General features: G+C 45.9%; 2 protein-coding genes across 3 annotated transcripts in view; both read left to right on the forward strand.

Moving 5' to 3' along the window:
- LOC119463119 (uncharacterized) overlaps positions 1-22586 on the forward strand; it is a 288717-nt gene extending 266131 nt beyond the window's left edge. For both annotated transcript variants that reach the window (XM_049668077.1, XM_049668073.1), the window contains one exon: positions 19431-22586. In XM_049668077.1, coding sequence (XP_049524034.1) covers positions 19443-19886 — 444 coding nt within the window. In that variant the 5' untranslated portion in view covers positions 19431-19442 and the 3' untranslated portion in view covers positions 19887-22586. The remainder of the gene's footprint in view (positions 1-19430) is intronic.
- On the forward strand, positions 8829-9450 carry LOC119463103 (NPC intracellular cholesterol transporter 2). The gene has a single exon (XM_037724110.2). It carries the CDS (start codon positions 8916-8918, stop codon positions 9366-9368), a length of 453 nt encoding a protein of 150 aa, XP_037580038.1. The 5' UTR covers positions 8829-8915; the 3' UTR covers positions 9369-9450.
- Positions 22587-25585: the final 2999 nt, after the last annotated feature.

A 25585-nucleotide genomic window follows, 5' to 3' on the forward strand; every position in this document is an offset into this window, starting at 1 on the left:
TAGCATTTATATGTTTCTATACATGCATATCCTCTCTTTCCTGGAGAGCAGGCACACAGTGTGCCCCTACTGCTGCATTTGAGAGCCTGCTTCTTATGTGTTTTTTTTTTTTTTTTTTAACGCATAGCTTTTTTTTTTTTTCGCTCTTCCGCCCGGCTTTTTTTTCTTTTTTTTCTTTTTTTTTGAAGTATTCCCTTGAGGCTCAATACAAATCACAACATAAATACAAAAATGGCATCACGTGTATCCGAACAAGTTTGCTTTGTGGATAAAATCTCGGAGGGAATGGTGAAGCGGCATCCAAAGTAGCAAGTCAGGAGGGCAGCCCGGACCAAGACCGGTTGCTCTGAAGTATCGCAGACGCGCTTGCCCGGCCACGACCACAGCAAGTGTACCACGTTCACTGCATTAATGTAGATGGCACAAAAGGGGTGTGAAGACCCATATGCGATTTGGTACTGCTGTGGACACAAGGCGGTCACATCCGGCGCAACACACAGCCGAAGGGCCATCCTCCTGTCAACGAGTCAGCCCACTAGGGAGGTTGTAAACCATGTTGAAGGTGTTGCCGTTGCCGTAGCGGCAGAGATGCGAAGGAGTTGCGTGCGCTGGCGCTGGTGTTCGCCGGTGCTTCTGGCACCCGCTGACCTAGCCAGAATAAATTTTGTTCTCGTTTGAACCTGACGCCTCTTGTTTACGCTCCGTCCAAGGCTCCACAATGTTGGTGACCATTTCGACCGAGCAGCCGCCATAACCCGCGGACGGCTAAGGTATCATCGAAAAGAGAAAGAGGGTGAGCACTGAGTGCACGTGGGAGGCTGCACAGGGCAATTTTGCGTATATTCGCGGGCTTCTTTCATGCTCGGAAAAAACGCTTTTATGTAGCACGTATTGACGAACAGAAAGCTGTATCGGGAGTTTTTTGTGTTGCTCTACAATTTTCTCATTGGCACTTTTCGTCGAATTATAATATTTGAGAAGTTGATTAATTAATTAAGAGTAATTATGTAATTTGGCGGAATGCAAAGCGATGGCAAACAACATTACCTTGGTTCTGTCTAGCTACGTAGCATTTGCATATTTTTTTAAAGTTTCGGTCAAGTTACGTGGGGACACCCGGTATTTAACAAGGCCCGTATTCCCAAAAATATATTTACCCTAGAACTTTTCGTAGGAGAAGATGCCAGCCAATCGCGATATCGCACATAATATTAGCAAACGCAGCCAGCCAGTAGCAAACGGCACTTGCGAACGAAAAGCTTTCTGAATTCAGCCTCAGGACCCGTATTCACAAAAACGCCCTTACGCTAAAACTGCATATTTCAGCCAATCCTTATGCTGGACATATTATTAGTGAAAGCCGTCGGCCAATGGCAAAGAACACTTACGACCAAAAAGCTTCGTGAATTCGGCCCCAGGAGCCGGAATTCACAAAAACGTTCTTACGCTAAAACTGTTAGTAAAAGCAGGTGTCAGCCAATCGTGGTGTTGGACATATCATTAGCGAAGGCGGCTGGCCAAAGGCAAGAAGCCCTTACGAACGAAAACCTTTGTGAATGCGGCGCCAGATTCTTTGATTTACTTTATTTTCTCTAGACGTCTCAAACTGCGCATCCGCCTGATTTGGAGTTTGCAATTCGGCATAGCTTGTGAGCGGTGTAGTGCATAAACATAAAGACTGCATCAGAATAAACTTGTGACTTCTGTGGTGGATAAAGATAAACATTGGATGAGATTTAACGCTACATAGGATGAAAGCAAACGAAATTCTACGCATCGCCGTTAGTTGTAAAGCACTTAAGTTACCTCATCACTAAAGCTTTGCTTCACGTAGATTCCAACATGAGCTTTGGATCTCTCTATTTCTTTTATTCCTTTCTTCTCTTTTTCTCTTTGACAGTCATCTTCAATGTTAATTTTTTCCCCTCTCTTTATTTGTATATGTATTCGAACCAAATAATTTTAATGAGTCGTTGATGCGCACTGGCCTCCAGTACAGCCTCCAGTGAAAGAGGGATCAGCGAAAAGCTAATACGAGCAGGCAGTCATGTAGCAAATACACCAACAGGTACAGATTGCGGCTGACGTGCCCCGATTATGTTAGGAAGAATGTAGTGCGTTGGCGACTGCGACTTCACGCGGCTCTTTACAATCAGCTGGAATGTGACCTATCTGTATGCTTGGAAATAGCCTTCAGCAAACAACCCCGCGTATGGTATTTACTACTTGATAAGTGATTGCGGCCCATTGTCTCGTGAGTGTCCACGAAGGCAAATCGCTCGCCCGTTTGCTTAAGCGATTCGGCAGTGTTGTCTAGCGCTTCCAACTTACCCCCGACACTGCTCTCGACAACGTTATAACGAAACACGAGGGCCCCGGGAACCAGCGTTGAGGGAAAAAAAAAGTATACGACGTCGAGGGCTTGATTTCCGGACATCACGACCGCATACTGATAAGAGCGCAATGCGATAACACTGGTGTGCGAAGATTTCGGTGCACGTAAAGACTCTGAAGAATAATCTTGGGTGGACAACATTATTCCGGAGTCTCCTAATATGGTATCCCTCATCGCTAAACAGTATATATAAAGCGCCAAGCCCCATTAAATATATACCCATCAAAAAATTGCATTTAATAAACAGTTCCTCGATCATACGCGCCCAAAGAGCAATGCGCGCTTTTCGATGTTCCGGGATTAATGCTTTCGCTGTCGTTTATCAGAAAAGAAAAGGCCTTTGTTTTTCTTGTATTTTGCTTTAATGCAACCTGCAGCGTCGATTCTTATTGCGTACAAAGGCTTACGCTTCATCGATGTCCCTCTCCCCTTGGACAGGCAACGCGTGCAGTACATATGCCCGACAATACCAGCCCTCGCGCCGAATTAAAGCTTATAGTTCCTCTGGAAGAATGTCGAATTTGCAGGAGCTTCTCATCGTGAACAGCGTTTGCAACTCTTCCTCTTCTCCGAATGCGTAAAACGTCAGACAATGTTTAACAAAGAACATTGAACTGGATAATGAAAATCAGTCAACAGAAATTATGCTGTCTCAGAGAGCAGCCCAGTTCTTTCACTTCAATGTTCTACAAAAAGAAAGAAAATAAAAAACGATGACCTGAACTTTTTTTTTTTTTTCACTAAGCCCTCTTGAATTCGACATTATAAATGCACACTGCGGTCCCTTGATTGCTATTTCATTTCTTCGTCCCAAACGTTTTTCCCTGCGTTTCTCTACCTTTAGCAGTGACATGCAACGGAAATATTTTTTGCCCTGGCTTGACATATAAAACGACTGTTTCGAGATTGACTCGATGTTCACTAATGTCTGTTTGCTGTACTTTACAACTAACTGTAAAGAAAAAGTAAACATAGCTGCAGGATGAGATCTTGCTTTTAAAAGAGCGCAGGCTGGGATAATTGGCTCGCCGCTGCCTGCTTCATGTGCCGTCAAAAGCTTTTCTTTAACTGTATTCCGCCCCTAACGTGTCTGCTTTCTTTTTCTGACGCAGGCTGAGAAAACGGCTTGCTTTTTCACTCTCTGTTTCTGGCCGAGTGCCAAAACATTTGCTGCCGATTCGAACAATTAAGCTGAACTAAATCTCATGTCCAGGAAGCTACTTTCGGCTTAAAATATTTGTATACAGTTATCTGTATATACCTTCCGTCTTTTGGCTGTTTGCATTGAAGCCGGTCACACTTAGATTGAGCAACCTTGCGCTTTGTGCAGGAGCATCGCGAGTTTTGCAAGTACGAAAACGCGGGCTCCGGCTCCCCAGCCTACCGTCTAAGATGCGTGCAAAGTTTTAGGGTGCGGGATCCAACCGCCTTACGTGGGCAAGAAAATAGCGGCGGCGCGGGCACTGCCCGCAATTGCATTATAAGCTTGCGGCCCCTGAACTGCATACTGTCACGCCAACATGAACTACCACCATACACTGTAGCAGTGCCAGATGAACTTGCGAATAATTTTGAATTCTTTCCGCTTGAACAGGGACGAATTCACTGCACGCGCACATGACAGTTAGCACGCGTATTAAGATATAAAACGAAATAGTTGACTGTTTACCGCTGGCTAGACTATTTCCCGCTGTAGCCCGCTGACCGGGGATGTTATTAATAAATACTTGTTGAACACACGGGTCACAAGAACGATGGTCAGCCACAGGGCGGTCAGCATATCGTCAGCAAGAACGACGATCAGCATATCTGCCCGTCCATCCTTGCGAATTTTTAATGGCGATATCGGCTCCGTTGAACCAGCGCCGACGGCGCGGACAAGCAGCCGTTTGTATAAATAAAATCGGCCTCTTTCTGTGGGCGGCCGTTCCCGAAGTCATCTTTCTCAGATTATAGCTCTTGTTGTTGGTCCATTAAATACACACGCCGAATACGACGATTAGTGTACGGTGGCGTGTTATAGTTGCGTATACACAACACTCCGCCTCGCTCGGGCAGACACATTATCCAGCCGCTGGGGATGAAGGGACATGCGCATTTATTCCTTGTAAAAGAAGTGCAGCCCTCGCGGAATGACGATATCCTGCTGTGTTCCCCTTTAGTAGTTGTTCGCATCATCATCATCATCATCATCATCATCATCATCATTATTATTATATTATTATTATTATTATTATTATTATTATTATTATTATTATTATTATTATTATTATTATTATTATTATTATTATTATTATTATTAATGTCTATAAGCTGTATCCGTGTCTTGATCGCGCTTAAATCGGTAGACTATCGACAACAAAATAATTCGAGAGACGAATATTTCACGCCCCGTCCAGTTCGAAGCTTCGGAATTTTTGGATAGCAGCATACTTTGCAAAATAGAAATACCACCGGACGCGGCGTGGGAGCAGCCTTTGCGAACCAAGCAATCCCCAAAAATCGTCAAAGCAAGGTCGTCGTTAAAATTAGGTCGTTCACAGGAAATGTCGCGATATCAATGGAACAAACCTACAGCTACGACTCGTCGCGCTTACGCAGACTGCCCTAATTTTATTGCGCGAAGCTTCGATTTCGCTTCCCATACGTGGCGACCGTTCATTTTTCGTATTTCGTCACTCGAGAAGAACGCCAGTAAGACGCTCCACACTAACGGCGACCCAACTTATTGTGCGCTTTGCATGCGCCAGCCGGGCACTGCTTATCCCGACGCGGTGTGGGCGCGTGTGCACCACGAGAAGGCTGAGGTTCAGACCGGAGCTCCTTTGTTTCGCGGCGCAAGCTGTTTGCTCTCCGTCTAGTCCGTGTACACAGGCAGGGCGACTGTGCCGCAGCGCCTCGTCGTCCCATCCGACGGAAGCGTGCGGGTCGTTACCGACAACGCGGCGCGAACAGGCGCGTCCCCACAGAAGGAGGCAGGACCGCCGCGGCGTGGTCGCGCGCACGGTGGCTGCATCGACCGCCCGCCGCGTGCTTCTCAAATGGGCCGTGTCCAACAAGCCGCCCGACGACCACAGCTGTCGTGGGGCCCGAGGGCGCGACGGCGTCGCCGCGCCAAAGAGCACGTGCGCGTGTGTCCGCCGGCGGCGCGCCGCACGCTTCATTCGCTCTCCAAATGGACGTCATTGTTTCTGCGGCCATTGTTTTCCCACAAAGGTTGGCTGCGAACGACTACCGCGGCTTAGACAAAGCGGCGCCGCTCCTTTGATTCGCCTCCGCCCTCCTCGGCAAGGATTCGTGTAATCTGCACGCTCCCGGACGACGCACGGGCGCGCGCGCGCGTTTGCCCCGTCAAGCTTGGCGTTTCTGTCACGTTCAGGCACTCATGCGTGGCCCGCGTCGCGGTGAGCGACGCTCTTAGTCGAGGATTTTCCTATTAGCCGACTCTCGGGGCTTTTGTCCCGCTGTTATATGGGATATGGGCACGCCCACTGTCCGCTCACATTGCGTAAACTATACACCTAATGATTGTAATATAATTAAGGGATCCTATAGCTCAACGCAGTCTAGCATTTCGGCAAATGCAATTAAGGTGATGTACTCTGTCATTATCGTGGACGCACCCGCCGTGGTTGCTCAGTGGCTATGGTGTTGGGCTGCTGAGCACGAGGTCGCGGGATCGAATCCCGGCCACGGCGGCCGCATTTCGATGGGGGCGAAATGCGAAAACACCCGCGTACTTAGATTTAGGTGCACGTTAAAGAACCCCAGGTGGTCCAAATTTCCGGAGTCCCCCACTACGGCGTGCCTCATAATCAGAACTGGTCTTGGCACGTAAAACCCCATAATTTAATTTTTTTAATTATCGTGGACGCATATGCGACTCCCACCGTCACGGCCACATTTTGTTCTGAGCGAATTAAATACGAAATGTACAGCCAATAGTCACGTATCTTGGTTTTGGCACGTAAAACCCCAGAATTCAATTCCAGTAGTCACGTAGTTATATGGGCAAGACGAGGAAAAAGCCTTCTTTTCTCTATCATTCAGTCAATATTAGTTTACAGTTGAAAGACAACGTGTCAGCTCATTTGCAACTGCTGATGAATGGGCGTTCGAGAAAGTTTCGCATGATATGTCAGATATAATAATTTAGCCCCGCATGATATATGACATAATTCAGTCGCATCTTTCTATTTCCCTTTTCCCTTACCCCAGTGTACGGTAGCCAATCAGACGCTTTTCTGGTTAACATCCTTGCCTTCTATATATATATATATATATATATATATATATATATATCATAAGAAGCCAACAAACAATGACAATTAACATATATATATATATATATATATATATATATATATATATATATATATATATATATATATATATATATATATACAGGGTGTTTCAGTGAACACTTTCAAAAATTCTTAAAGCTTGCCTGTGGCAGATAGCCAAATTCTAGCTAATCAGCTGGTCTACTCGAAGAGGCGGACATTACTTGCACAAAAAATTGAAATGCATAATCGACTCATTAACACAAATACATTAATTAAGTTTTTAACTAATTCCCTGATGGCCCATATTTCAATTTACAAATTGTAGCCGTGGAGTTCGCAAGGCGGATACACTTGGAATTAATTCTCAGGATGACGCCAGTTTCGATATATTAATTCCCGAACTTTGCGGAGAAATGCATTGGCGTTCCAGTTAAATTCTTAACAAAATGTCGCTTTATGCATTGAAGCACAAAATTAACTGGAACGCCAATGCATTTCTCCGCAAAGTTCGGGAATTAATATCTCGAAACTGGTGTCATCCCGAGAATTCGTATTATATATATACACCCTGTATATATATACACCTTGTATACACCCATATACACCCTATATATTCGTAATATATATACAGCCTGTATATATATATATATATATATATATATATATATACAGGGTGTCCCAGCTATCATGCAGCATGATTAAAAAAACGAGGAACGGCGTTACGCGAAGCAAACCTAGTGCGTATTGTTTCCAGTACAGTGGGGTAGCCGCCAGTATTTCTTTCGTTACTGAGATTTCATTAATTAATTGTAATTAATTATCTAACTCAAGAAGTACTGTCCTATATCAAAGCGTCAATGAGAAAGTTGTAGAGCGACATGAAAAACTCCCGATACAGCTTTCTGTTGCTCAATACGTGCTACATAAATGTGTTTTTCCGAATGTGAAAGAAGCCCACGAATACACGCAAAAGTGCCTCGAGCGGCCAGTCGTGCGGCAATTCTGCGTGTATTCGCGGGCTTCTTTCACGCTCGCAAAAAAAAAAAAAAACACACACTTTTATGTAGCACGTAATGAGCAACAAAAAAGCTGTATCGGGCGTTCTTCATGTTGCTCTACAACTTTCTCATTGGCACTTTGATAATGAGGACAGTACTTCTCGAGTTAGATAATTAATTACAATTACCTAATCAAATCTCAGTAGCAAAAATAATTACTGGCGGCTACTCCACTGTACTGGAAACAATACGCACTAGGTTTGCTTCGCGTAACACCGTTCCTCTTTTTTTTAAATCGTGCTGCGTAATAGCTGGGTCACGCTGTATATATATAATAAGTTGAGAAGCGAAAACTCTGGTCAATCCTTCAACTTCACTTTCAAAACAGCTGTATTGCTTTATAAGTTCTTGTTTTCATAAAGGCGATACAGTACGCAGAATTACTGAATCGAGAACTCGCACCGCTAAACTCTTTCGCTAGGTTGAAAACATCGACACAAACGCCGTTCTTACGTACCTTCCTGGTGTCGGCGACTTCAGGGCTGGAATAATGTAAAACTACTCTACTCTTTTCTTCTATATTCGCCATTAGCCTTCCGTGATTGATCATATCCACCATTAGCCTTCGTGATTGGCCAAATCTTTTTCGGAGGGCTAATGGCGAATTCGGAATAAAAACAGAGTGGAATAGTTTTACGCTATCCCGGCCCAGACTGCTGCATCTGTAACGAAAACAAGTGCGCTTCGAGAGCATAGTTGTCAAGTCCGCCGTAAAACACAACGTCGCCGACCTAAGTTTGCGAGCCACTGCTCGCTGCTATATACCGAAGGCTTTAGGAATAATAATAAATAATAATAATAATAAGCCTTTGTCGTTTCGCACGTTCTCGCTGTATAGCTGCGCTTCACTCGGCTCCCTATCAGTCCCCGACAGCCTTTGGTCCGGTGATAAAAACGAGAAACGTCTATCCGTCGAGAGACAAAGAGGCCTTTCACGGTAATCTGTTCGCGAGCGCCGGTCGCCCATCAGGTGACGCCCGATAATATGCGGATGCCAATGACGACGGAGGGCAGAATGGAGAGGAAAGACTCGCAGGATGCGGGGCAGAGACCACTCAGGGCCACCTCCTCCTCTTCGCGTCGTCATCACGTGACGAGTCAGTGTCAGCCAAAAAGAGGCGGGCGTGCAGAGTGCTGCGCTGCTCAGTTCGCCGTGAGACCACTCTCGTACCAACCATGGAGTCGCGCTGTCAGCTGTTGCTCGCCGCCCTGATGCTGTCGTCAGTCGCGTGCGCTCTGGGCGACTGGCCGCAGTGTGCCTCGCCGGACGGCACCATCGTCAGCTTCCACATCGACGGCTGCAAGCAACCCGACACTTGCGTCCTTAAGAAAGGAACCCTGGCCAACGTGACCATCACCTTCAACTCCAAGGTGGCCAGCCAAGGCGTCAACGTCAAGGTGCACGGCGTGTACCACGAGGTGCCCCTTCCGTTTCCGCTGCCGCAGCCGGACGCCTGCAAGAGCGGCGTGACGTGCCCAATCCAGGCGCAGGGCAGCTACTCCTATCGCGGCTCGTTCCCCGTCAAATCCTCGTACCCGTCCCTCTCGCTCGACGTCAAGTGGGAGCTGGTCGACGACAATGGTAACGACCTCGTCTGTCAGCTGATCCCCGTTCACATCGGCAGCTGAGCATCTCGACTTCCTGGCCAGGGTGTGTGTCAGTGTCACTGCCGACTTCGAAGGATTAAAACGCTAAATTCGCCCCGTTTCAGCATCCCACTTCATTACCGGCGTGCCTATTCAACCGGGTTGTGCCACTCGGTTGAGTACGCACTGCCAACATTTTTGATATTCAGACTTGTACTGTTTCCCGACGAAAAAGAAAATGTAGTTTCTTCTTTACTGCGAACAAAGTGACATAAAATGAACGGCAGTCCTTTAGGGCCTTCATAATTCTAAGTGGAAGCGGTGCATTCACCACCTCCGATAGTATTTTTTTTTTTTTTTTTTTTTTAGTCTCGACTTTCTTGAGAGAAAAAAATATGCAAGTAAAGGAAAGAGGGAAGTCTTAGTCACCTGTAAAGGTGACTTTGCTGCTCACTTTGCGTTGCAGTAAGGAAAAAGAAAATTGCATATTCGAAGAATCATCGCGAGTCGAGTAAAGCAAGCACTACGAGAGCCACAAAGGTGTCCCGTAGTCGACAACAGCGAACCGTTTTTTTATGTGTTCACTCGAAAAGCGAAAGCCACGCATGTAAGCTGCGGGTGTAAAGTGATGTGTGAGATGGCTTCTCAGTGTTTATGTCGGAGCGGAGCGCAGCTGTGAAATACTATGTCCTCGTGCAGCTGCTGCCGACTCCAGTCACGTGTGTAGTTACGTTTCCCAAGACGCCGCTACGTCGTTACGTAGAGGGCCGTTACGAAAGAGGGCCGTTGCGTCGTTCTCTGTTTACATTATTAGTAAATAGAGAACGGCGTAAGCACCCTCTTTCCCCTCGATGAGTCCACTTCCCATGAACAGTTCCGTACAGGGGCAGTGTGACTGCGAGCAACAAAACGCTTATCTTCGGTCCTCTGATTCTGTAGCTCTCCATGTATGTGCCATTATCTGTCTACTTTAGGACAAACTTCATCTATAAAGCTGTGACTAGTTGCAGGGAAAAGGTTTTGGAGAATGGGCGCGTCCTATTTGGCACACTGCCATCCCCCTTCTTGTCCCGAGACGATGACGTAATATTTAGGTGCACGACCCTTTCTTGAGGTGTACGACCAATGTACGTATAGTCTTGGACATATGGATGTGTGGTGTACACTTTTTGAGGTGTGGTATGGTGGTGGGGCCAGTAGGCGTTGAGTATCGGATTCCTGTACTCGAGGCCCTCGGTGCGAAACACGTCCGAGCCATTACATTTTTTTAGGCTTGAAGTGAGACCTGAATTCCCCCCCCCCCCTTCCTCAAAAAAAACAAGGAAAGAACATGGCCGACAGCCAATGGAGCTTTGTTGTATTATATGATATGTAGGAAATGCTGGCGCCTTGCTAGCATTTCGATGGCATGGAATGCAAGAACGCCCGTGTATCGTGCATTTGGTGCACAGAAAAGAACCCCGACAGTCTAAATTAATCCGGAGTCTCCCACTGCAGCGGGCCTCATAATCAGATCGTGGTTTTGGCACGTAAAACCCCAGCATTACTTTTTTTAGGCCGACCATGAACAAAAGAAAGATAACAAGAACGAAAGAGTCAGACGAAATCAGGTGACATAATTGCTTGCAAAAGAAGCTCACGACATATATCAAAAGAAACACACTGGCACGTAATGTCAGCTCACGTAAATGCACGTAAGACAACTCACAATGTAAGTCACATTAAACACACAGGTATATAAAGTCGTCTCACATAGATACATTAAAGACAGAACGTTGGGTTAAGGCCGTTTCACATGGTGAGATTTTTATGACACCTGAAGTGCGACTTTTGTTGTACCAAATTTGGAAAGATTACTGAGTGACGAAAAACTCGCCAGAACAGGGATTGGTCCAATATACCACGTGACTCGTGCTAGCCCTGCAATGCTTGGAAGAAATATTCAAGATATCAGGTCGGCAAGGATTACATGTGACCATTAAACGGAAATATTTCAACTACCTTCTGTTTGCAGCTGACGTTCTCCTGTCCACCACCACCGGAGATGACGCACGTCAAATGATCGAAGACATTAACCAGCGATGCCTAAGAGTAGGTTTGAATATACGAAAAGGTAATGGGATGTTCAATAGCCTGTCAACGGAATAAGAAGGCCTGATATTGGTAGTCACCTTTTGGAATAAGTGAAATTCGGAGTGAATTCGCTATCCAGCAATATGGAAAAGATCATCCATGCTAACATTACTTCATTTTGTACGAAATAGAATGCCGCGCAGTACGGATTTCGCAGCGGGCTGAGGACTACACACTTGTTGGAAGATTTTAATAATTTATGCTGTTGTGAAATTGACAGCAATAATTTAGACCTCACTCTTTTCGTCGACTTGAAAAAAGCATTCGAAACAATTGATCACCAGCTGTTATTATATAGATTGCATAGCTTTGGATTTAGAGGTCCCTACCTCTCATTTTTCCTTAACTATACCTAAGCTAACGCATGCAATGAGCAAAAATAAATAACAAGTTCAATAAATTATATCTAATAAATGTAGAGCGCCCCAAGGTTCTATACTGGGGTCCCTATTATTTAATACACTAACGACTTACACTTAAATTTACTCTAACGACTTTGCCAGACTACCACTCCATCTACCAATGCACCATCATATGATCGCAAAAGGACACGACGTCGTGTTTGAGTGGCTGCCGGGTCATTGCGGTATCTCCGGCAACGACCTCGCTGACGAAGCTGCTAGGAAAGCACACGAAGGAGCAAACCTTGTTTCTGTGCCTTTATCGAGGACTGACGGAGCCCAACGCATAAGCAAGCTAGCGCACCGTATGACATTGGAGAAGTGGCACACACCTGAATTCACCTAGCATCGGTTGCATTCTCTCGACCCATCTATGCAACTGCGGCTGTTACCTGAACTTCCGCGAAGTGAGGAAACATGCTGTGCCGCTTACGCTTGGGTGTTGCATTCACCAATACATAAACGTGTTTGTTTGGAATGGCTGATAGTGCCGAGTGTAATGCCTGCGGTGTCGAGGAGACCATAGAACACCTACTGCGCTACCGCCCATCATTTGAAAACGAAAGACATGACCTGCGCGCAGCTCTAAATCAGCTGGATAAAAAACCATTCACCTTGAACAAGATCTTGGGATCATGGCCTCGAATGTCGCAGCTACAAAATGCCACAAAGGCGGTGCTGCTATTTTTGAAAACAACCGGATTGAGTGACCGTCTGTGATCCGGACTGAGTGACCGTCAGTGATAGAGCAGAGATCTGTTCCTACGTCGGCGATATCAACAGCGGACTTTCTATTATTCTCTTAATATTTCTCTCCCCTTTTCCTTTCCCCCAGTGTAGGGTAGCAACCGGGCTCAGTCCTGGTTAACCTCCCTGCCTTTCAATTGTCATTTCATCTCTCTCTCTCTCACTCTCTACGCGGACAACACTGCACTTGCATTACCGACGAAAAACTACAACGAAGGAGCTCGTGTTATGCAAGACAATATAACATGCTTGTTGGATTTTATTGGTGTTTTCACAATTCTCATAAAGTATACGTGGCGACATATCCGAGTTATTTACGTGAAATTGACTTAGAACTTGTCCATGCCGTACTGTTGATCTCGTTAATAATGTGTCTATGTTTCGGTGATACCCGTTACCATGGCATCAACACAAACAACAAATTTCAAAGCGGTTAAGATTAATGTTTGCACACTTATACAAGTTGCGTTCTTTATGTACTATGAGTGTCGAAATGTTTGTATCTAAGGTCTTAAGTGAATCGATCATCAGGTTTGACTTAACAATTTATGGATCAGCATCTCCTTGTAAACTCAACACAATAAATTCAATTTTAAACGGAATAGCCGCTCACCTCGTATATGGAACGCAACATCATGGAAAGACCAGCGATCACACAGCGGACCACATTCAAATTCTTGATGTCCGTAGACAATTCATCTTTGACGTCATATTAAAAACATTATTTTCTGACCAATTTAACACAGCTAATGTAAAACCGCGTTGTCTAAGGCACACAAGTAGGCGGTACCGCGAATTGACACCAACTTCGGGAAAAGAACTCGCGCCTTTGTCACCCCTTTCGACTGTACTAAAATGTATAGGACATTTTCGCATACTTGAATGACCGAAATTTAAAAAAATTTCTGAGTTCATGAGTACTAACATTAGCATAACAGTTGCCCATACTATGTCAGCTTACAATATGTATTGTCTACTTTGTATCAGTAGAGTTCTTGGGCCTCGTGTGAACATACTTTTTTCTAGTCTTTTTTCTAGTCTGAAGTCCCATTTTTATGAATTGCGGTAATTAAAACCTGTATCGCATACGCCTTCTTTGCATAGCTTACATCAATTTTATAACAAATGTGTGCTGTAATCAGTTTTGAATAGCTTGAGCAAATTGTTTCTTTGCCTGACTGCTCAGTCATGCACAGAAGCCGTGCAGGCTTACGCGGACTGGATATGTGAAATGCACATGTGTATTTCCTGAAAATGAAGTTATTTCTAAGAAGAAAAAAAGATGTCACATGTGGGACCAATATCATGAGAAGGAAATTTGCAAACGAATAAAGCGGGTTGAAACCGTATATGGGGGAGGGAGCAGTCTTTAGCATATCATGAACTGCACTAAGTCAATATACAATTAGAAAAAAATCATGCACAGGTGCAAATCAATCTGACAATTTATACATCAAAGACAACGAAGCTGTAAAAGCGAGTTCCCACACCCTTCAAAAGTACTAGGGATGCGTTTGCTGGCTGACAACATCGCTCGAACGCAGCAGCAGTTGCTGCTGCTGTATGCGGCCGGCAGCGGGAATGGCATCAGGGCAAGGCATAGACAAGCACTGCGCAGTGCCACCTAATCGTAACTATAAGACCCATGAAATAGAGCCGTTGCAGACGGCTGCGGGAACTGCTAGCCCATTTCGAACGCGTTGGCGTCTCGGCTCGACGTTGCGTGCTGTCATTATCCAGACTCGTCAGAATGGGAGTTTATGTAAACGCGGTCACGACGGGCTCGGTCAGCCCGATTTCCGACTCGACCCGCTCGCATCGGGTTCACGCAAACGTAGCCAAAGAAATGAGGAAAAGCTACGCGCCGCGCACCGAACGATGGAACGGTAAGTGACGGACGTAGCGTTAAAACTGGATTCGCACGGCGGAAGAACACCCGCCGTTCTCAAAAGTGGAGGGACAAAGTATGCCAAACAACAGCTGAGGCCAAAGTATGTTTCTGAATATATTGCACGGTATAGGTAATGTGTCGGCAACGTTTAAATAGTTGGGTTAAATGCGTCTTCTTGCAATAGATTACGTATATGCAAGTGGTGCGGGGCATTATTAGTGTATTTTACGAGAGACGTAACACTTGTACCGCTGCTCTGGCATAATTACAACGACAACCGAGGTCAAATTTTGCGAACGTAAGGGGAACGCTATACGCCAAGTTTGTGTGCGATGTTAAATGAGAGTTGATCAAACAACAAATGTTAAAGCGGTTGAGATTAATGCTTGCACACTTATACACGTTGCGTTCCTTATGTTCGAAAGGGTCGCTTTGCCATTATCAGCTACGTTTCCCGAATTCCTAAGAGAAGTCTGCGTTTCAGAAATTTTATACATGGAAGAAATGGGCGCACCTTAAACGTAATGTGTCACGAAGTTTTAGCGTTTCCGGTTTATTTAGGAGTGTTACAAATAATTATTGAACCCTAGCTTCGCTTATTTTATTATGCTTGTTATATTTGCTTCACCTGAGTCTTCAATGCACTAAACTAGGCAGCATCTTTATGTTTGGAGACAGGAAAGACGAGGTAATGGGTGATAGGTGTAGGAAATCTAAAAATTTGTGGGTAATTGGGGCTTTGGCAATAAATTATCTATTCAAGTGCTTTACAGCGTTATGAGTGTGTCTGACGAGAGGGGCAGAATTTAGCCCACTGCCCTGGCAGAGCTACAAATGCCACCGACATCACATTTAATGACATTTGGTGGACCGCAATGAGCGCGAAGTAAGATGTGTGTGAATGTATTACAGCCTTTCTAAAAATTCCTAACAAGTGTATACGTTCGAAAGCGTTACATGAGGGCAAGGTTACAAACAGAGCACTCATATACGAGCAACATTTTAAAGGATGCGATATCATTACAGAAAATCTGAAACTTCTTGTTGCAACTGCCCGAAAGAAACAGCTTCGCTGGAAATTGGGTTGTAATTATACAAGGCCGCGCACATCTGCGGTCGTTTTTTCTTTAGAATATTACAAGTATTTCCCGTTGATTGTACTTTGTTGCATCTAACCTCGACAGCACTTATGCCTTAAGTAGCGATAAAATTGTGCTACAGACTTACGCACCAAGTACTATTCTTTGTTTAATTATTAAAATTGTTTGTAGCAAATGTGTATTTTTATATGCACTGTACTGCTGCTACTGCGCGGGATCAGAGACCTCTCTCAGGCACTCATTACTTTTTGTCTTTTCGTCATCTTGACATTTTATATAATTTGAAGCAATAAAATCAAATAATCGTATGACCTCCCACAGATGACCATGTGTTATTTATAATAATCAAGTTTATGTTTGTGAAACAACCTTGTGAAAACAACTGACAGAAGCACTATTTCTCTATCTATCCAGCTATATATATATATATATATATATATATATATATACAAAGACAGCAAGAGAGTTGGGGGGGGGTGGAGGTTTGGCCCCCCAATCGAGAAATAGTTGGTACGCCACTGTAAATCACTTAAGCTCTACGACACCTTCCGTGCTAGTTACGTCATATATTGTAACATAAAAATGTGAGACTTACTTTACATCGAATTACACTGTCGTATACCTATATCTATCTTTCATACGTGGCGCACTATTTCTTGGTCGCGAATGCGAGCAGTGAGACAAGTCTATCAAGCATTCGTAGGGGTGCCTGCTATGTTTAAGACGGAGTGTGAGAGACCGGAAGGCAACGGCACGGGTTAGAGAGCAGACGAGTGCAGCTGACATTCTAGTTGAGATTAATAGGAAGTACTGGAGTTGGGAAAGGCCACGTAATAAGTAGCGCAGATAAGCGGTGGCCTACTACAGCAGTTGAATTGGCACCAAGGTTTAGGGCGACGCAGTCGAGGGTGACAGAGGATTAGGTGGTGTGATGAGATCAGAAAGTTTGCAGGCGTGTAATGTAGTCGGCTGATGCAAGACAGGGGGAATTGGAGAATGCACGGGAGATGCTTTCGTCCTGTAGTGTACTTAATATACGACCTTGATGACGACAGATTGTTTGTATTTGCATGTCTTGTCTTTCAATTGTTCATATATCTTACGTAGCACACCCTAAAATTCGGTAATAAATTCGGTAATAAGTCTATCCGATGCATTAGTTATTACATAACGGTTATAAACAGTAACCAGCGTCGTCAGTGGGCAGAAAAGCATTTGCTGCGCTCATTTTGCAATTAGACGAGCTGCTTCCGTCACTTCGTAATCATTGGCGTTGTGTGTGTGTGTGTGTGCGTGCGTGCGTGCGTGCGTGCGTGCGTGCGTGCGTGCGTGCGTGCGTGCGTGCGTGCGTGCGTGCGTGCGTGCGTGCGTGCGTGCGTGCGTGCGTGCGTGCGTGCGTGCGTGCGTGCGTGCGTGCGTGCGTGCGTGCGTGCGTGCGTGCGTGCGTGCGTGCGTGCGTGCGTGCGTGCGTGCGTGCGTGCGTGCGTGCGTGCGTGCGTGCGTGCGTGCGTGCGTGCGTGCGTGCGTGCGTGTGTGTGTGTGTGTGTGTGTGTGTGTGTGTGTGTGTGTGTGTGTGTGTGTGTGTGTGTGTGTGTGTGTGTGTGTGTGTGTGTGTGTGTGTGTGTGTGTGTGTGTGTGTGTGTGTGTGTGTGGGTGTGTGTGTGTGTGTGTGTGTGTGTGTGTGTGTGTGTGTGTGTGTGTGTGTGTGTGTGTGTGTGTGTGTGTGTGTGTGTGTGTGTGTGTGTGTGTGTGTGTGTGTGTGTGTGTGTGTGTGTGTGTGTGTGTGTGTGGTGTGTGTGTGTGTGTGTGTGTGTGTGTGTGTGTGTGTGTGTGTGTGTGTGTGTGTGTGTGTGTGTGTGTGTGTGTGTGTGTGTGTGTGTGTGTGTGTGTGTGTGTGTGTGTGTGTGTGTGTGTGTGTGTGTGTGTGTGTGTGTGTGTGTGTGTGCGTGCGCGCGTGTGCGCGTGCTCAGTGGTTCAAGAACCGGGGGCCACCTGCATTCCCAAAGGGGCCCCTTGGACGAGGTGGTGCGGGTTGCCACGATCACTGGTGTCCTGGAATACGGGACCCACCCACCCACTCCCTCGCTCCCTACACCTTCGCTTATCCCCTTTTCCCCTCTCTTAATTAATCAATAACGTTTTTCCATCCATCCTGCTGCTTCCTTACAATCGCGATAGTTTACAACCTGGTTGGCATGTACGCGACAGCAGCATCGCTTTCCCATCAATGGGTGTAAGGCGCCAGAAGGTGCATTGCCTTGAAGCTCCCGGTGAGGGTATAGATCGAGTCGCCTATAGAAAATTCAGGTAGAAGGCTAGCGGATGATATAAAGATAGAGAGGACTGTAAAGTGACAGTGCGTGTGGTTGTTCTCCACCACTGACAACGTCGTTAATTGTATTGTTGATACGAGTGCATTGCACACAAACCTATGCATAACCTATGCTCTCAGCTTTGCGTGTTTCAAAACCCTAGTGATATGAGATAACAATAAAAAATAATTGGAACCTCTGCATGCGATAACAGCAGCGACAAATGTTTCGTATGAATCGTATCCACCGTTCTTTCTGCAGGCTGATTTATCAGAATAGGCTCTTCCGTTGCACCTAATGTCGTTTTTTTTTAAACGTAAACGATTAGATAAACTTAGTTGCTTTGCAGTTTGCCTAATAAATGGTTCACATAGCAATATGATTCACTGCACGTGATCCTGTACTTAAGTATTCCAGAATCATGTTGCTTTTTAATTAAAAATAATAACATATATAGACACCATTCTCCTCTACCATATGCGACTAAGAGAGAGGGAGAAGTGATAAGATAAAAGCACGGAGGTTAACCAGACTGAGCCCCGTATTCTACCCTGCACTGACGAAGGGGGAAAGGGGGCTGAAAGATGATGAGAATGAGAGAAGTGCACAGCGGGACTGTTCATCATACGAAGTTGAGAAGCCTACCCTTCGGACAACTTGAGGGCAATCGAATGACAGGGCTTTTTACAGAAAAGAAGATCTTGGGATCATGGCCTCGTGCGTCTGCAATATGCAAAACCACAAAAGCGCTGCTGTGTTTCTTGGAATGCGCCAGCCTTTATGACAGGAGTCTTGTGTGCCTTTCTTTCTGTGTCCCCGTCTTCCGCGCTGTGCTCGTCTTGCTATATGACTGCTCGTGATGAACTGAACGATGAACGATTCATTGCGTGTGTGTGTGTGTGTGTGCGTGTATGCGATGAAGGGTTCTTCAATATCTGTCGGTGTCATAATTGAAAAGAATGGGTCGAAATGGAAGTGACAGAGCCCGAGGTCATGGCATCTCATTTCTCAAAATGGCTTCCGGGCTTCCGTTCTCTTTATTGTTGCCGACTGCCCTTAAGCTTCCTGCTCTATAGTCTATAAGGTCTCGTCATTCCAGGCAAAACGGTGGCTTTGCAGCTGTCTGCTCTTCTACATTAACACATGTATATCAACGTTGAACAGAACTACCACGAATCATCAATGAGGTCATTTCGTGAGAGACACGTGCTGGAATAGTGCGCTATAAATTAATCTGGCACCCCAACATAATTACCAGCGCCTCGCCTGCGAAAGAAAATAGCAGCCCATATGGAGACAACACAAAATAGCGAAGGCCAGTTAACGGCTTTTGTCTATTGAACCCCATTCAAAACAACAGTCCGCAAGTGCTCAAGGAAGCTTATAGGCGACGAGCATTGACCGTTGCCAGAACTGCAGTAAACGCGAAACGGTTGGTTGTCTTGCAGCAATTTTGTCTATACATCTCAGGCCGCGTGCCCAAACATTTGATTGACCAGCAGTGGTGTGTTGTAACGCAGAGAGGCAGCGACATGGGGAGCAGCCCGGGCACCCGTGCCTGCTACGCGGCGGCCGGCATCTTCACGCTGTCGGGCTTCCTGCTGTCGGGAGCCAGCGTTGCCATCGTCATGATGATCGTGCGCGACGACAAACTGGACGAGCAGCTCTGGACGGCCGCTGTGCTCGTGGTGGGCGTCAGCTTCGGCGTGCTCTGCCTCGGCATCCTGGTGTGCGCCTGCGCCATGTGCAAGCGCATGGCCGCCAGCCAGGCGGCGTTGGACAAGGCCGAGGCCGTGCGCGAGCAGGGTGCCAAGCGCCGGTTGTCGCCGGCCGCCTTCCCGGCCGGACACGTGGCCGCCGTGCGCGTCTGGAGCACCGCCGGTTCGCTGGACCCGCTGCTGCCTGGTCAGGTCGCGGCCGCCGAGAGCCCCTCCGAGGCCGAAGACGACGAGCAGCCCCGCGAGGATGCCGCCTAGGCTACGCTGCCGTGGACGTGCAACATGCAGGGCTCGAGACCCGGTGGTGGCGACGGCAAACCGTTCCCGACACGCCAAGGAACAGTCCGTGTGTCTTAACTGAAAAGTGCGAATCGGCATTTTCTTATGTGCTGCTTCGGCGTGCGCGAAGCTGCCTCCCCGCGCCGTCACAGGCTTCGTATAGCGGTGGTTCGAGATACTGCTGCCATGACCTTCAGCGTTTAAACCACTGCTCTAGGTCCTTTTTAAGAATGGGGAAGTTAATAGAGACCTAAGGGGCGGCGGCTCTTGAATTTTATCTGTGAGGGGGCCTTCTCCATCGGTATCCCTCATTAAAACTTGAACAAGATTTGTGAAGGCTTTCCGAGTCAAAAAGAAAAAAAGAAACAACGATTATGAGGGCTTCTTATGTCCACTTATTTGTGCTTGTTCGTGTGTTATGAGCACAGCACTCGTTTTTTGGGCCAAAAGTAGCAGCTTCGATGTAGCAGTCAGCAGTTCAACTCCCGGAAGCCCAATAGTTCAAGAGGGAAAGAGTCACCCCGGGCATCATTCAACAGCAGGCGAAAGGTCTGTCTGTAGTCACCCAGTTCGCATGTACAGACTCATACATCGCAAAGTTGGACGCACTCTGCTTCCCGCACTAAATTCATCAGCGCTCATAGAGCATAGCAAAGTCCCATAGCTGACGCCGTTTACAGTTTCAAAGCATCGACCATAGCTGAGCAGTAAGTGTAAGGCTCCGTATATGAAGGTTTGGAGATCCGAAAATTCTGTGCGTGGCTGCAAAAGCCATACCTTAACATTGGTAATAATACATGAACACGCTAATTAAAATTGTAACCCCGACTGATGAACCCGATTCTCTGAAATGGCTACTGAAACGTACAGATCAGGACGTTGTGTTTAGTACTTTTCTGGAACTAACAAGTAAACGAGTGCGTGCCAAAGAACAAAAGCGCGCTGCTTCTGCAAGCGCCGTCGTGTATACTGAGTTCGTGTAGTTGCGTGTGAGCACGACCCTTACGCAGCTACCACGAGCGGGTTAGAACTTTTCTGATGAAACACGATCATTTCCACAATTCGATTATTATTGCCAGAAAAAAATTATGTCTATTTGCATTGGAGATAGCAATAGAAAAACAGGAATACCAACTGGATTAATCTGACAGTGTTCCAGTGATAGCTAAGCATTGGTACGTTTACGGTCGCTATTGCATTCGTGCGCTCGTCGTCTTGGCATAGAACAAGTGAAGTCAGAGGTGACAGCTATGGGACAAGGAGAGCCTTATCGAATGTTGCAATCTTTAACACTGCAGAGCAGAGCCATGGAAACTTACGGCGGTGCCAAATGATGCCACAAGTCAGGCGATAAAAGGATGGGGAACATATCGTCACCCACCCCCAACACTAGTCCTCAGTGAGTAGGACAAGATGCCACTTGCTGAGCACGCGGAGTCATTGGGCTGCGTACGTGCACTTTAGTTTTTACACATAGAGCGAGGCCACTTTGAGGCAAGCGTGACACACATTGTACAGGCTGATATCACGCACCCCCTCATCAACGTCAAATGGTTGTGGCTAAAACTAGCCTAACATAACTCTCCTCATCACTTCGAAAGCGAGATCATGTGTCATGCATGCATTGTGGTAAAGCATTTATATTCTCACGCACTATAACTGCCGCGTGAAAAAAAAACATTATTAAGGTATCACAGTGTTTTGGCCCAACAAGCTCTTTTTTTTTTCTACAAGGCTTGAATACGTAGAGATGAACCTCATTGGTTCACGAATAATTATACTTGCAAGAACCAAAATCTTAATGAACCAACCTATCTTTGCAGCTGGCAAGAAGGGGAACTTGCACAAAAAAACTATCCATACACCATCCGAGCCTTGTAGTTGCTGTTTCTTCAGCGTGATGAACAACTATTGGAAATAAAACTTCCCGCAAGATCAGTGCAAATTGTCGACAGAACTGATACTTTTGGCAGCCGAAATAGCGCAGCGATTGTTTCTCGGCACTTTAAAACATGAAACCATCTCTGCTGCCATTTTTTTTATATAGTGGGTTCCTGAAAACAGCTCAACAATTTACCTTGTGAAAGAACAAAAAGATGGCAAGCTTAAAATATTGTTCCAGAGTCGGCATTTTAATGGTACATATGTATCGCACTAGACGTATTTTTTCCATCTTTACATATCAACTCTTACTTTGTTCCTAAAAAAAAAAACAAGAAACTATATTGAAGTTGTGCCACAGAAGTTAACAGCTTAAGATCTCACAGAAATTCCGTCTGTGATTCCATTCTCTGCTGCTCATTCGCTGCCACCTGATAGAAGGAAGTAACTATCTGTAATTAAGTTCCTTGCGCGATGTCTTAGCTCCTGCTGTGATTGCGAGTGTGTGAGTGTGTGTGTGCGTGTGTGCCGTGTGTGCGGCGCTCCGCCTGGACCATAGAACAAAAACGAAAAGCTTTTCAGAGTAAAATATGTAAACATCACGTCCAACGATGAGATGCTTGAATCTTGGATATTTACAGTAACGTCAGCAAACAAGAATCAGTTGATCACGAAGTGTTACGACGAAGCAAAACTGTGCCAAGTATCAGCTCCCTTACTGGTTGATGTTTCACGTGCCGTCTTTTTTTCTTTCCTGTCACCCCATGAAGCGTCAAATAAAATTACAACCTACATTATGCTACCTTTCGCACGTGTACTTCCTTTTCTGACGCTGCTGCAAAGTGCATTAACGCAACGCACGCGCCAGCGTGTGACGCCGACGCACCTGCCAACATTGAGCGTCGTACACTGACATATGATACCTCTGACGCCGCAATCGTTCAGCCACCACAGGCTTTCCAGTGACACTTCGTTTACCAACGCATCTGTACCACGGATTCCTTTCGGCCGCCCACTCCGGTCGTACGTGGCTTTGTCGTTTTGTTTGTGACTGCGATTTGGTTCAGAACTGTGCAAGCCTTCTGTATTTGCACAGTCCTTCTCTCGCCAGTCTCGAGTTCTCAACACTGTGGTACAACCGTCACAAGTACCTACACGCCGCCACTGTGTAAGTAGATGAATAGAGGTTACAAGCAAACAATCGCAACCTTACAATTTCTCTGTGATCTGCACCCTATTCACCCAATGACGAAGGTTTTCAGAGCGCGAAAGTGGCGAAAAAGTAAAATTTCTTCGCGGCTTCGCTGTTCAACCGGAAATTCAGCGTTGCAGTGCGGTTGTCACATGGAGCAATATACAATAACACGTTTGAGCTTGATGGTGGATGCGTTGGAAGATCACTTCTTTTTTTTTTTTTTTTTTTGAGCGCGAGACATGCTGGAGTGGTTACGATGGGGCAACGTTTCCACTAATCACTATTCTACAGGAAGCAAAATACGGATAGTTTTAGCAGTATATTGCTCATGAATTGTTGCTAAGGCGTGTGTTCACAATGTTGGCATGCGTAGTGGCTACTTTCGTATCTGCGCCGGACAGCCACACCATCTCAGTCATCACTTAGACTGCAAGGAAGACAGCTTCGAGGAGACAGCATCGAAGTCTGTAACGATTCAGGCACACATTGCTTTTAAATGAGCAGACCACACAAACAAGTGAAACAGCGGGGAGCTGCAGGATAGAGTGCAGTCAAGCAAGCGCTGTTAAGCCAGACTTACGATTGTGTGCAAGGCCCGTCGATGTGCCTTGGGTGTCAAACCTTAAGCGTGAGTGCTGTTTCGGAAAGAGACACCAGCCTTTGGGAAACGCATGCTTCAGAGAGTAATGTACGCGAGCCATCAAATCCCAGTGGTCTGCAACCAGTCATCTGTTACGGCACAGATTAACCAGCACCGTAGCCTATAATAAATGTGAACGAAATAGGTGTCTTTCAATTTCTAAGGGTTCTTGCGAAAAATTACTTCCAATAAACTGTCGGTTTATTTTAGTATTCAAAACGGGACGCCAAGTAGCGGACGCTGTCGCAGCGTAATAGTATTCCAGTACGAACAAAAAGTTTAAAAAAAGCTGTTTTCTAAGACATCAAGTAGGGCAGCTTTGCCTGCAGGCACAAATTGAAATACACCCAAGGAAGAAATTGGCGCAGTCGTAGTCGAATCACGCGCTAAGCCATATGATGAGCCAAGACAAATGGACGCCTGTGCTTCCGAATCATTTTACATGGGATGAACCGCCACTACCAAAATCGCCGCGTAAAGAGTGCCACGCTTCCCTCTGGGTAATGTTCCAGAAAACTAACCGACGTATAGGGCAGCGAAGTTCGAGTCCCGACCATTGTTCCCGTTAAGACGGCACGGCCACACGCCGCCACACCAAGGGCAACCAACCAAGGGATACACAGTGGAACCGCCATTTCTTCCGCTTTCTCCGCTGTTTTCTTGAGAAGCAGGCGTGCTTTCCAGAGAGTGCTTTGACATGCATATTATAAGTATGCCTTGCTTCCAAACATTTTCATTCCGCTTTCCGAGCAATGCATATGACAAAACACACTCGATTGTGCCCTTGATTCGGGTGAAAGCTAGACCACCCGCCCTTCCAGCCAGCTTCCGTCTTAGGTCACAATGCATGAGAAGAAATTGTATTAACTATGGCACGTTTGCACTGCAGGAAACATATCGCAAGCAACCGCGTGAAAAACAAAAAAAACAAAAAAAAACAACGAGGAAACTTGAGCAAGATATACATTTCGTGTTTTATTGGCAACTCGGAGGTCCACTCAAAACCTAAGTGCGCTGGAGATTGCGTGGAAATAACTTGATCATGCACGCGCATACGTGTCTCAACAGACTTTAAATAATGCATGTTTTACTGTTTCTACCATTGACTTTCGAACACCCTGTGTCTGGCGCAGCAAGGCCTATGTGGATTTTGCGCCAATAAACTCAATTTAACTAACTATAGCTAAGTCCCTGAACGCCATGCACGCAGCGCGTGCACACTTGTTCGTTCTGTAGCGCAGAGCGCCACTATACGCAACCAGCCGCTACCTGATATTCCTCAAGATTTTTCTTGTGTGAAACGTTATCTTGCTCTCGGAGAAATATGAAATTGTCCGAGGCTGTTCGTTTTATACCCTTTATCTTTCTGTGGTTCTATTGCATTTCAGAGAAACTTTTGAGCTTCAGGTTCTTCCAGGGATAGCAGTTCAGATGCTTGGCGCAACAGAAAAACAAAAAACAAATGTTCAGTCGAATTTCTGGCAGCATGCGCCGAACTGAACAGCAAAATTTTACTAACTTCTTTTACTGGCACAAGCAAAATGACTCCACTATTTCAGTAGGCACGTAGCTAGAAACCATCTTCTTTCCCGCCACTTTAGATTTTTCTGTCTCTTTTTTTTTTCTCTCTCTCTTTGTTAACGGGGACGACCCTGTTGGTACGAGTAAGGTACGAATAGGAGCAAAACGTGGACCGCGCTGCATTCCGATGTCTGAATTTTTAACTTTTCGCTTACTCGTCCTGGTTCGCTATACGTGACCTTAAGAATGATTTCCGTGGCGGAGAATCAGTGATTTTTTTTTTTCGCTTCTGTGCATGTGCCTCTCTCCCTATTCATTTTTTTTGCTAATAAAGCTTTATCTATTAAACTCAATAATCGCCCGGTTATGAGATAATGCAATAATTACTTTTTTCACATTTTATTAGGCGCAGTATCTGCAGTAAAAAAAAAAGTGAAAGCA

Source organism: Dermacentor silvarum, chromosome 1, assembly GCF_013339745.2.
Source record: "Dermacentor silvarum isolate Dsil-2018 chromosome 1, BIME_Dsil_1.4, whole genome shotgun sequence".
Taxonomy (NCBI): Eukaryota; Metazoa; Arthropoda; class Arachnida; order Ixodida; family Ixodidae; genus Dermacentor; species Dermacentor silvarum.